General features: G+C 41.4%; 1 protein-coding gene across 1 annotated transcript in view; it reads left to right on the top strand.

Annotated features, from left to right (window-relative positions):
- The window catches only part of Rprd1a (regulation of nuclear pre-mRNA domain containing 1A), a 55,624-nt gene extending 45,110 nt beyond the window's left edge, over positions 1-10,514 (top strand). Inside the window, exon 7 of the mRNA XM_036204573.1 lies at positions 7,134-10,514. Within this exon, the coding sequence (XP_036060466.1) occupies positions 7,134-7,283 (150 nt within the window). The 3' untranslated portion in view covers positions 7,284-10,514. The remainder of the gene's footprint in view (positions 1-7,133) is intronic.
- Positions 10,515-12,281: the final 1,767 nt, after the last annotated feature.

Below are 12,281 nucleotides of genomic sequence, written 5' to 3'. Positions count from 1 at the left end.
AGCCTAATTCTCATGGGATTAACATAGTACTTCACACCCAAGCATATCTGCTTCAGTGTTGCCCAATACATTGTTTCAACATCAATTTAAAAAACAACAAAACACACTGATCACTGAAAGGCAGCCCAGAGAGACAAAGCAAGCATTAGAACCAAACTTAACCTGTGACTGTTGTTTAAATGACCACAGGCCAGGAATTTAACAAATGATTGATACACTAGGGTCTAATGGGTAAAGCAGACACCATGCCATATTGGGCAGGCAATGTAAGAGGTAAAAAATGTCCTAAAGAAAAACAAAAAACAAAAATTCACCTAGTGCTTTTGACAGGCACCTAACTCAGTAGAGGATAGCCATGGGTAATTGGTGAGCTTATGAGAGGCCAGTGACAATTTCCTAAACAAACATAGTAGGAAATGAACAGGAAGACACAGAAGTGAAACCCATAAATAATACATCCAAGAATTGAGACAGTCTTGTTTTGTGCCTGGAATACCAGAAGAGAGAAACAGAAGAAATGTGAAGCCACAATGACTAGCAATTTCCAGAATGAGTGGTAGAAACCAAACTCCTGATCTGGGGAAACTAGAAGGCAAGATTAAGGAAACAAAATGCAGTCTAAACCTAGGCAAATCATGCTCATGCTCACATCACAAAACACCTGCAGTGCAACAAAGAACTAAAATAAACTTACCAGAGTTGTGCAGGCAAGAAAGTGGAAAGGGAATTCAGTCAGTAATGATGCCTAATATTTGCAGGCAAGCTATGGTAAAAAGTGTCAAGACCTACTAACCTGGGGTTTTATGTCAGACATTTGAAAGCAATGAAAGTAGTGGTATCCTTTTAGAGGTGATGAAGTGATAGGATTAAGTGACAAGGACTGGGGGAAATTTGGGTTCGGTGAAATCTGTATAACACTCTAAGGACAGCTTATTTATCTCAGGGTATCAGCCTGTAGAGGATACAACAGGGATGTAGTGTAGACCACTATACAAAATTTTTATTCCAAACACGAGCTCAGACTTCTCTTTATGGCATCTTTGTTAAAAGCTGTGAAACAAAGTTCTAGGAGACATCCCATTTAGGTGTCATTATATGACATTTTAAAACCCCAAGGTAATGTGATAAAATAGCAACCAGAAAGTGTACTAAGGAAGAGATTAAAGAGAGACACAAAAGTAAAACTTCAAGCTGATTGTGTCAGCTTCATTCAGCCATCAGTATGGGTAGAAGCAGGTTCTTTAAGTTGCATCTTGCTTTTGAGGTTGCCTGATTACTGAAGAAGTCCTCAGTGTTGTATGCTGTCTATCAGCTCCTGACTTGGCAGCACCTTGTTCCTCTACCTGAATCTTCCCAGCAGATTGAGTTTCCTAGAGTGCTGGGCATCATTTCTGGGTGAACTAGCCCCTGGCCACCTCATTTACTCTTTTCCTGTTACTTAATGTCTACATCGGAGAAAATGGTGACTCTGTACTACTGGAAAAGCCAGGGGTGTTTAATGTCTACATTGGAGAAAATGGTGACTACTACTGGAAAAGCCAGAGGTGTTTAATGACAAGCTGTCAGTCCAAGTCACCATTGTCTCCTTGGGTCTTGAGTTGGGAGTCATGACTGCCAACCCTTTTTCAGTGACCCTGTAGGTGATTTTCAGTTGGCTAACATTCAGAATACCCATCAAATTAATCCCAGGACTCAAGAAACATGTTGGCATATTGGGCAAGCACAGGGACTGAACCAGTCTATATAGGTTTGAGCCTCTGTTTTTTGTTTTTCTGTCAACTTTGAGTGAAAGTTCTTAATGGTTGTGCCTTAGCTTCATCATGTATAACATGTAGTCTCTACATTAGAGATTAAATGGAGTGTTTAGAATAATGACTGATATTTTTGGTTTGGGTTCTAGTGTGCTAGATGAAATATCTTGAGTTCATAGCAGAATTTAAGTGATCAGATACCAGCTTAATGATACATTCACAGAAATTTACAAAGATGAACTACTTGGATATTTATGTAGATGCAACTTGTGGAATTCTATGGAAATAATATTCCATTTTCTCCATCTTAAGAATTTTTGTGGAGAGAAAGTCTTTGATGACGGTGGTGCTAGGATGTCACTGTTCTGAAAGAGTACAGATGTTGATGTTGAATATTGCCTAGTCATGTTAGACTTAGAGAGCCCTGGGGATAGCTGTTGCAAAGAGAGGGAGTGACTTATCTAAGCCTGTTTTCATAGCGTCCTGAAATCTGCTGAAGTCACAAAAGCAGCTCACAGGAATCAGCCTTGGGGTTCCTGGTTTGGTATAGTATTCTATACCCAGGAAGTGGTTGGGCATTAATAACATGTTAATTAGCAGGTCCTTCTCATTGCCGAGCCTTGGCGTGTGGGGATGCAGTGGAAATTCCCCACCTTTGTTTTGGCAAGTTTTTCATTTGTGTTTTTAAGAAAAATATGGGGTTGGAGATTTAGCTCAGTGATAGAGCGGCAAGTTTGGTCCTTAGCTCTAGGGGGGGAAAACAATTAAAAGAAAACTGGTTGAAAAAAAAAAAGAAAAGAAAAATATGTATTTTATTTAGTTAGGTTTTGAGACCAGATATCACAGTTCAGGCTGGCTTCAATTTACAATCCTTCCTCATTCCTACCAAGTACTGAAAGTCCAGGCATGCACCACACTCAGTTCCCTTGTGGGTTTTTTGTTTGTTTTTGTCACAATTGTCTATGGAGAGGGAGGGCAGGAGAGGAGCATCTTTAAGAAAAGAGTAAAGGTACAGGTTTAAAAACATTTAAATCAGCCAGGCAGTGGTAGCACATGCCTTTAATCCTAGTAGTCGGGAGACAGAGACAGGTGGACTTCTGTGAGTTTGAGGATAGCCTGGTCTACAGAGCGAGTTCCAGAGCAGCCTAGGCTACACGGAGAAACCCTACCCTGTCTTGAAAAACAAAACAACAAAAAACCCCTTTAAATCAATACGAGTTTTAGAAGTATATGAGGCCTAAAATAACAATTTTTTTCCCTCTTAAGACAGGGTCTCTGTAGCCCAGGCTGGCCTGGTACTCACTATATAGACTAGGTTAGTTTTGAACTTTAGGCTACTTTGCCTGTGCCTTCCAAGTGCTGGGATTATAGTTTGCATGACCACACCCAGCCTGTGCAGTTTATTTTTCTAGCTCAGTGGTTCTCAACCCAGGGAATAAATGACCCTTTCACAGAAAAACAGATATTTACATTACGATTCACAACAATAGCAAAATTACAACTATGAAGTAGCAGTGAAAATAATTTTATGCTTGGGGGTCACCACAGCAAAGAGTCCAGTATTAGGTAGGTTGAGAACTACTGTGAATCTAGTTGCTTATTTCGAGCTAATTCGGATGCTACAGCAGAATGATAATAACATAGCAAATCATGATTTGAAGGTTCAAGGTTATTTAAGCATCATGGATCTGTAAAACTAGATGTCCTTTCTAAAGAAGGCATGGAGACTTGGATAATCAGAGGTAGCCATTGTTGGAGGTCATCCAGGTAGAAGTCTAAGGAGGCAGTAGTTTATCTCCTGGCTTCATGACTAGGTGCTCTGCTGTTAACATGAGAAAAGTTACCTTAGGAGATCTGTCCTCCCTGTACAGATAATGAAGCTTGGAAACAGTCCTGCAATATTTAGAGTTAGAAAGAATGAGCTTTGAAAAGTGAGCACAAAACATAGGAAGTCAGCTGAGGGTAGAGTAAACAGTGTTGGTGGTGGTATTTGGTCAAGATGGAGTTTATAAAGTTGTCTGTGATATTCAAGATATAGTAAGCGTAGACTACAGAGGTCTAGTTTGAAGTCCCAACTCACTTGTTACAAGGTTGATCACATCACTAAAGGGATGGGTATTTTCCCTGTTACCACCTTTGGTGCTAGGCTTGAGCCCAGGCCTTTGGCATGCTAGAAACTTCTAAATCTGAACCTTAACTCAGTGATAAAGCATGGCAAGATGAAGGCTCCTGCTGTTGAAGATGCCAGACCTATCTTAGTGCATAGGTGGAAAGATGGTCAAAGGAATTTTCTAGATAGTGAAATAGCTCTATAATATATGGGTGAGTTACCCGCCCCCCTTTGGGCCTAGCCTTTAACGGCTGAGTCAGCCATCTTGCAGCCCCTCAGCACTTGGTTTGTTTGAGACAGGGTCCCTGTAGCTCTGCCTATCCCAGAACTCCAAATAGACCAGGCTGGTCTCAAATGCAGAGATCCTGCTGCCTCGGACTCTTTGCTGGGATTAAAGGTGTGCAGCACACCTGGTTTATGGGTAGGATTTTTAAGGATGGAGGGTATGGGTTGAACCAGTGCAAGTGAACGTGTATTGAACAGGAACTGAGAAGACCGTGCACTTGAGGGTTGTGGGGATGAGACTGGCAAGTGAACCAGAGATCAGTAAGCAGGGATGCGAAATGTGGGTCTTTGTGAATAAGCAAACTGCTGGAGACAAAAGACCAAGGTTAGGATTAGTTCCCAAGCTATAGGCCATCTGAGGTGTCAGTCCTGGTCCTCTTACTATGGGGGTTGTAACTCAGGGTAACACACATGATTACTTAGGGTTTATTTCTTTCAGTGGAGTTTTTTTTGTTTTTGTTTTTTTTTTTGTTTTTTTTTTTTAAGTGAGTTAGTTTAGCTATATGAAGTGAATAGTGGTATGTGCTGTTTTTGAGAAAGACATAAAGGATGACACAAAGTTTGATAGATAGAGATTTAAAATTAGGAAAATGTGAGGAAGTTGCCTAGGGTTCTGAAAAAGCCCGTATCTTTTCAAAGCTAAATGTCTTCTGTGTATACACCTATTTTTGTGCCATGTTGCATGTGTGGAGATCAGAATAGTGTGAGACTAAGGCCGTAGAGTAATTTAATGGCACATTAAAAAAAAAAAAAACAAAAAACTGGTTATACTAGTTAGGTTGAGGTTATTTTCAGTTTTCATTAACAATTTAAATGCACAGGGTTACAAAACCCACAGAATGTCAAATACAAGAATGTCACCATTATTGCCCTCTAATTCTTACCTTTGTTTTCACACACAGATCCTATTTGAAGCATAGGCTCTAGTCTATAGTGTTATGCTATACTTTTAAAATTTTATTTGTTATTTGAAACAGTGTTCTTACTTTGTCACTCTGGCAGGCCTAGAACTCACTGTGTGCGCTAGGTTGGTCTTGAATTCACAGAGATCACCTGCTACTGCCTCCTGGGCACAGGGATTAAAGGTGCCACTATACCTAGCTGTACTTCAGTATTTAAAACTGGCTACCTGATAAAAAAAATTAGATAAAATGGAAAAGAGTAAAATTTGCAGAGAAAAGGAGTCAAGTTTTCCTTTGGTTAAGGTCACTCTGGGGGTTGGAGCCTAGGCTACATAGTGAAATTATATCAGAAACAGCAAGATGTTCTAGTAGTACATTATACATCTCCCCTCTTTCAAATACAGTGTTTTTCCTATTACTAATGAGTGAACCCAGGGCTTTGTACATGCAAAGCAAGCAAGTACACTCAAGTACACCCTCAGCTACCTCCAAAATTGATGTTTAGAAGTGCGTAGTTAGAAATCTATTCTCCTGCTTCTAAATGTATTGTGTTTACCACTCAGCTACCATGGTGAGGTACACCTTGAGTATTCTAAGACTGTGTCCCTGGCAAGAAAGGAGTCAACCTTTGAGACTGTAGGGTCCTTGAAAAGTCTGTTAGTGCAGCTTGACATCATATTTGGTTGGAAAGGTGAGGCTGTTGATAATTCTCATGTTCGTGGCTATCTGGTGTTTTGCAGCTAATGTGCTGAGTTCTCTTAGATCCTCCTCCGCCCTGCCAGGTAATTCTACTTCTGTAGAAGAGGCTTAGAAGTACGAAGACTGCTCCATCATTGATACTGTTTTAGGCATCAAAAATATAGAGAAGTGGCTCACAATTCTGGCTGCTAGCATCATTTGGGAGGCTTTTACAAAATCCATAGGATCTGGACACTTTTCCAGATATTCTCAGATACCGATGAGTATTTGGGCCAATAGTTCTCTTTTAAAACAGTCAAGTGGGTCCTCCTTAGAAATGCCTAAGGAGATAGAGGTGTGCAGCCAGCACTGAGTGAGGTACACTGAAGAAGGGTTTTGCTCCCACCTCAGGCCTCATCTCTGTTGCCTAAAAAAAACGTGGGGATTTCCACCTGCGCTCTTGGGGGATTTAACCGAGGATCTCTAGCATTCTTCTAGAGTAAGAAAAAGCTTTTTCTATAGTTTTCTTTTTCTGCTAAACCAGAGATGATCTTGATTGACTTTTAGTCTCATTCCTTGGGTTACTGGTTGCCAGCCATTTAAAACCTGTTTTTGTGCTTTTGGTGCCCAGTTTGGTGATCTGTGTAACCGAATTGAAGTTAAATGTTTTGAAATACATGAAAGAAAATGCATACCATTACAAATGTAAGTTCCATTCAAATGCGGCTATCAGAATTTCAAAGTGTGTATAATAATTGTCATTTATTAGTAACAGTGGGGATATAGTCATGACCTTAATCTTAAAGTAGTAATAAGTGGAGATAGTAAGAAAAGACTGTAGGGGCTGGGAGTGTGCTCCCTGGTAGAGTGCTGGCCTAGTATGTGCCAAACCCCGCCGAGTTCTGTCTCCAGCCCCACAGAAACTGAGTGTGGCGGTGCTTGACTGTCACCCCAGCACTCAGGAGGTGGAGGCAGCAGACTCGCAGACACAAACCACATACTGGATCAAGGCCAGCTTTGGTTACAGGAACCCATCTCAAACCTACCATCACCAACAGAACTATAATGTGTTATGAAGCAGCTGGTTTGTATTGGAGACAAAGTCCCAGTTACTGATAATGCTGCAGTGGTTTATTGCCAGCAGTCACAGAAAACACTTTGAAATTTCAGTTTAAGGAAATATGTATTTTTTAATATAAAGCACTGTGTTTCATTCTGATATTTTCATGCCTGGATATAATACACCTTTATTCAACCCCTCCACTACCTCTGGAGCTCTTTTGACTGAAACAGTGGAGTGATCTTTTATTTGGCATTAACTGAATAATACATTCTCTGCAGAGAATCAGTTGAAAACTAGACTGCCCTTTCAACAGGAAGTCTAACAAGAGTGATTTGTTGTTGCAGGAATATAAGCGCAAACTAGCCAGAGTTTCCCTGGTTCGCAAAGAACTCAGAGCCCGGATCCAGAGCCTGCCAGATTTGTCTCGACTGCCCAATGTCACTGGCAGTCACATGCACCTCCCCTTTGCTGGAGACATCTACAGTGAAGATTGATGGCCAGTCTCCTCCAAGGCCAGGACTTTGCCAGACATGGAGACAGGTTAGGTGAATAGTCCTGTAGAGTTATTTTTGTACATTGTTGAAAGAATGGTACTAACACAAGAAATGACAAGGAATTATAAAATGGTTTAAGCGTTGGTTTGTTTACTATTTTATTAGTGAGTTAACATGACTTAGTTAAAACCAAGTGATTTCTGTGTATTAATGAGCTTAAAATAGTGATTATTTTCAAAAGATCTTTTTGTAAGTTTGGTTTTTTGATCCAAGGTCTTGTTCTGTTTCTATTTTTTCATGTATTTTCAATTGTTTTTCTTTATTTTTTCAGTATCTAATCACTGTACACTATCTAATTCCTAATGAGAAGAACTGATCATGAGCTGATATGAGACTGTATTATGGTATCGTTAGGACTTGATTATAGAAGAAGCTAAACGTTTCAACCTCACCTTTACCCTTCTTACCACCCAAATAGTGGTTCTGTGTGTCCTCATGCCTTTGAGTTTTTTATTCCCTAGAGGTCAGTAAGAACACTAGACATGGATGCCACGTGGAGGGTCAAATTAAAGCCTATGGAGCATTTCCCCTATAGAGTAATTCCATCTCAAATGCCAGTCCAGAACAAAAGGCCTGTTAAATAGACTCCCTTGATTACACTGTAGAACTAAGTGCATTTCATGATTTTGAGAATGTTTTAAGTGTTGACGTCCTACCAAGAGGCCAAGAGCACAGCTGACTGCTTCTGTGAGGTCAGTCATCTTATATCATTGATCCCTTTAACAAAACACCAGCCGTGGGGAGTAAAGGAAACGTCAGACAGTGACATGCTTATTCCCTTGTCCATATAATGTAAAATAGCACTTAGCTTGAGTAGCTCAAGAACTCAGTATCCATAATATTCATTTAAGTAGCCTGGAACATTTTATTTCCTTTAGGTTTTTTAATAACTGTACATTTGGGAATTAAGCAGTGCTATACTACAGGGTAGATCTGGTGAATTTTATACTTGTATGTTTACAGATGTAAATACAAAGCAAATGTACCTTTACTCCATCCTGGTGTGTTAGAGCAGGTGCATGCTCTCCAGCTTTCTTTTAAGTTACATTGTGAACCTGCAGGTTTGTATTTGATAATGACAGAGGGGGACTATTTTTCTCCTTCATTGTTTTGCATTTCTCATTGTAATCAGAGTCAAACTAGTTAGTTAATAGAACACCTTTTAAATTCCACAGGCCAATTATATCTTGCTTCTCTGAATGGCTACTCTGTTTCTTACTCAGCATTAGAAACTATAGTTGAAATGAATTTACATGTGAAGGAATGACAGATAATTTATCTTTAATAGCCAGTAGGTTGGGAAACAGTGCTTTTAACAATCTGACCTCTCTCCAAAACAGTTACATGTATGGCATCATCCATCCCCTGCATGTCCTGTCTTCCAGTGCTTTAGACAACTTTTGGGAGTTAGGACACATTTCCTCATAGAACCTATGGCAGGTTCTCTGTGCACACCACTGAAGCTCAGCTGGGAGCCAAATCCACTTGACCACGGATGTACTTAACTTGTACGGTGGCTGAGGAGTGGCTCATGGCACATCCTGAGCACCATTTGTCTGTCACAAGCTTATGTGCATGTAACAGCCAGACGCTCACAGTTGGGTGTCTGCCAGTGCTGCTGTCTTTTCCCTAGGTGTAGGGATCGAAGAAAAGATGCAGCAGAGGGTGGACAGATGCACATTACACACCCTGCTTATGCCTGGTTTGAAAGTATGCCAAGTAAGTTAGTTTTTTGTTGTTGATGTTTTTGAAAGCAAAAGTTTTGTGTGTTAACTTATTTTCAGTATCTTGAACTTATTTATGATTTGCTGACATGGTGATTTATCCATCTAAGATAGATACTTTTTTCCATTTAAAACTGATTTATAAATGGTGTACTCTTGGGAAGATATAAAATCTTTTAGAAGTTTGCTGAAATATTTTCACCATGAAGACAGACTTAGATACTCTTTTGATGCCAGTATCTGATCTAAATATTTATGATAAAATGTATTATTTTTTTAAAGAGCCTGATGAGATCGTTGATAAATGCTAGTACTCAAAACCCGAATTCCACAAACCTCAGTTGTTGGTTAGCTCACCAACAGAATACAAACTGTACAGTCTGTTCTAGAAGTAAGTTTTCCAGCCTTACAGCAGTTAACATGGTAAGCCTTAGAACAGAGTCTAAGCTGGGTGTGCTGGTGCACACCTTTAATGACAGTACTTGGGAGGCAGACTTGGGATCTCTGAGTTTGAGGCCAGCTTATTCTCCAGAGTGAGATCCGTGCCGTTAGTTTCATGGTGAGACCCCGCCTGAAACAGAACCTGGCTTTGGTGAGGGGTATAAAATACAAAACTCTAAATCATGGGCATTTTCTCCACTGTGTACCTGAGGCACATTAGGAGTGTGAGAGCAGCCTGTCCTGGTCCTCAGGGGAAAGTGTGTCACATTGGCAGCAAGGTCCTGTGCTGGGAATGGACACCGTTCCTCTTCTCTCCACAAACAGTGCAGAGAGCTGTCTGCAGTGGCAATTTGAGCAGATTTCCTGGTGCCCCTCTGCTCCTGCAACACTACAGTAAGTAAAAGAACCACAGGGGGAGATGGGAGCCTGGAAACGAGCTGTGCTCTGCGCCAGCCTTCCCTGAGGAAAACCACCCTGCAGCTGTGTGATAGCGCTCCACAGCGTTGAGTCAGGGCTTCTCCATAAGAAATCCCCAGAATCAACAAAAGCTAGATGAGCTAGCCATCATGATTTTCAGAGTTCAGAGAATGTTGTCTGCTGCCACTGTCTGAGCAGTGTCACCGGGTGTGGTCATGGACTGTCTGAGAAGTCTGGACAGGAGGACAGTGACTGGGAGGCAGGAGGCCTTCCTGAATTCCCACTCTGATGGACAGGATGTGAAGTCACAAAGCCCTGCTTTCCTGGCTGGGTAGCAGTTACTCCTAAGATGAGCCTGGCTTCCCGGTTGTGCTCTACAAAGCTGTTAATGGTGAACTCAGCTCTCTGTATAGAAAGGGAATGTTGTGTCGATTACTGGATTTATTTCTACAGAGCTTTTGCTGCCATCCAGTCTGAGGTGGCAGGAGCACACGGGAAGAGGATTCTCCCTGTCTTTTACAAACCCTTTCCTTTGCTGTATCTGATGACAGTATAAGATCTTAATAAAGTTTTATGTTCTTTTTGAAGAGTTTTTGTGTGTGCTTTTTTTGTGAATCTTGATTCACTGGGTAAAGGACAGGAAGGCATGGGACTAAGGAGAGAGAGTTGGCAAAGACCTGGAAGTGTCAGGGAAGCAGAAACTACCAAAAGGGGTTTCTGTACTTGGCCAGTAGTCTAGACTTGTATGTAGGATGATCAGTATCATCATGGCATTTAGTAAACTTCAGATGGCTGAGCCCCGGATTCTTACCTCAAGTAGTTAAGCAGGGCCTGGGGAAACAGCGCAGTGGGTAAGAACCCTTGCAGTATGAACATGAGGATCTGAGTTTGATTCCCCAGCACCTGTATTAAAAGCTAGGCATGCCTACAAGCTCCCTGGCCAGGTACAATAGCCAGGATAGCTTCAGGGTTAGTGTGAGACTCTATCTCAAGGCAATGGGGCAGAGAAAAACAGGAAGAAACCCAGCATCCTAGTCTAGCCTCAGCTTGGGCACGTATTACCCCCACCTCCACTAAAATACTTAAGCGATTATGGGCAATAATGAAGTACAGGTTTTACAGTTCATTCCATAGTTCCTTGGGGGCAGAGAATAGATACCTGTTACATACCTAGCATTGGCTAAGTGCTTTCAGGTGGACACATCCAATTAATACCTGAAGCTTAAAGTGAAATTGGGAAATACTAGACATCTTTGTTGGCTAGAGTTTGATAAGCCTCAGTTGTGGCTGAGAACGTAGTTCAGGTGTAGAATGCTTGTGAAGAAGCCTAAGACCTTGGTTAGATGACCTAACACAGACACCACTTGGACACATACTGAAAAAGGTCAAAACGTCATGAGTCTTGCAATCTGGAAAGTTTGGGAGATGCAATCCTCATCCAGTCCCCCATTCCTAGATGACGTTTGGCCACTTCATCTGAATTCATGTGCTTCCCATTTGCATTACTCTTTTAGAGTGTAGGTTTCCTCTGTAGCTACAGATTGTCTCAGGATGCAGGAGACTGCAAAGAGGCAGGCCCAGTGTCTCCCAAGGGCCTGCATGCCGACTGAACCTTCTCAGTTCTCCTTCATGTTTACACTTCCCTGATGAATATGTAACCCTCAGTTCCCCAGACCAGCTTTGCCCTGCTGCCGCCTTTTCGCCTTTGCTTTTTTTTTTTTTTTTTTTTGGTCTGATAGGCTTTCCCAAAAAACGTAGGCTGGCCTGGGGTGGGGTCTCCCGGCCTCGGCCTGCTGGTGTTGATTTGGACTGCCCTTTTTTTTTTTTTTAAATTTTTTTTTTTTTTAGATTTATTTATTTATTATGTATACAGCACGTATCTCTGCAGTCCAGAAGAGGGCACCAGATCTCATTCTTGATGGTTGTGAACCACCATGTGGTTGCTGGGAATTTAATTCAGGACCTCTGGAAGAACAGTCAGTGCTCTTAACCTCTGAGCCATCTATCCAGCCCCTTGACTGCACTCTTTAACCTGTTCATTCTGCTTTTAGCTGGTGCTGTCTTGTCTCTTCCCTTTTCTATTCACTGTTCCTTCTTCTGCCTCCTCAGTTCCAATTATTAATTGCTGGACCTGCTCTGTTTATTTCCTTTTTTCCCCCACCTTTAAACCTTAGATTACATGAGACTATACACATTCCTTTACTCCCTCCCAAGTTAGAGAAGTTGAAAAGGCACTTGAAATTTGTGTGTGTGTAGGTGGTGGGGTGGGGGGTGGAATTATAGGTGTGTACCAGAACAGCAGCTAGAATGAATTGCTGATGGAAAGGATTTCAAGTGATGTTTGGTGGAGCGTCTT

The sequence above is a fragment of the Onychomys torridus genome, chromosome 13 (genome assembly GCF_903995425.1).
Source record: "Onychomys torridus chromosome 13, mOncTor1.1, whole genome shotgun sequence".
Classification (NCBI taxonomy): Eukaryota; Metazoa; Chordata; class Mammalia; order Rodentia; family Cricetidae; genus Onychomys; species Onychomys torridus.
This window is presented reverse-complemented; position numbering and strand designations above follow the sequence as displayed.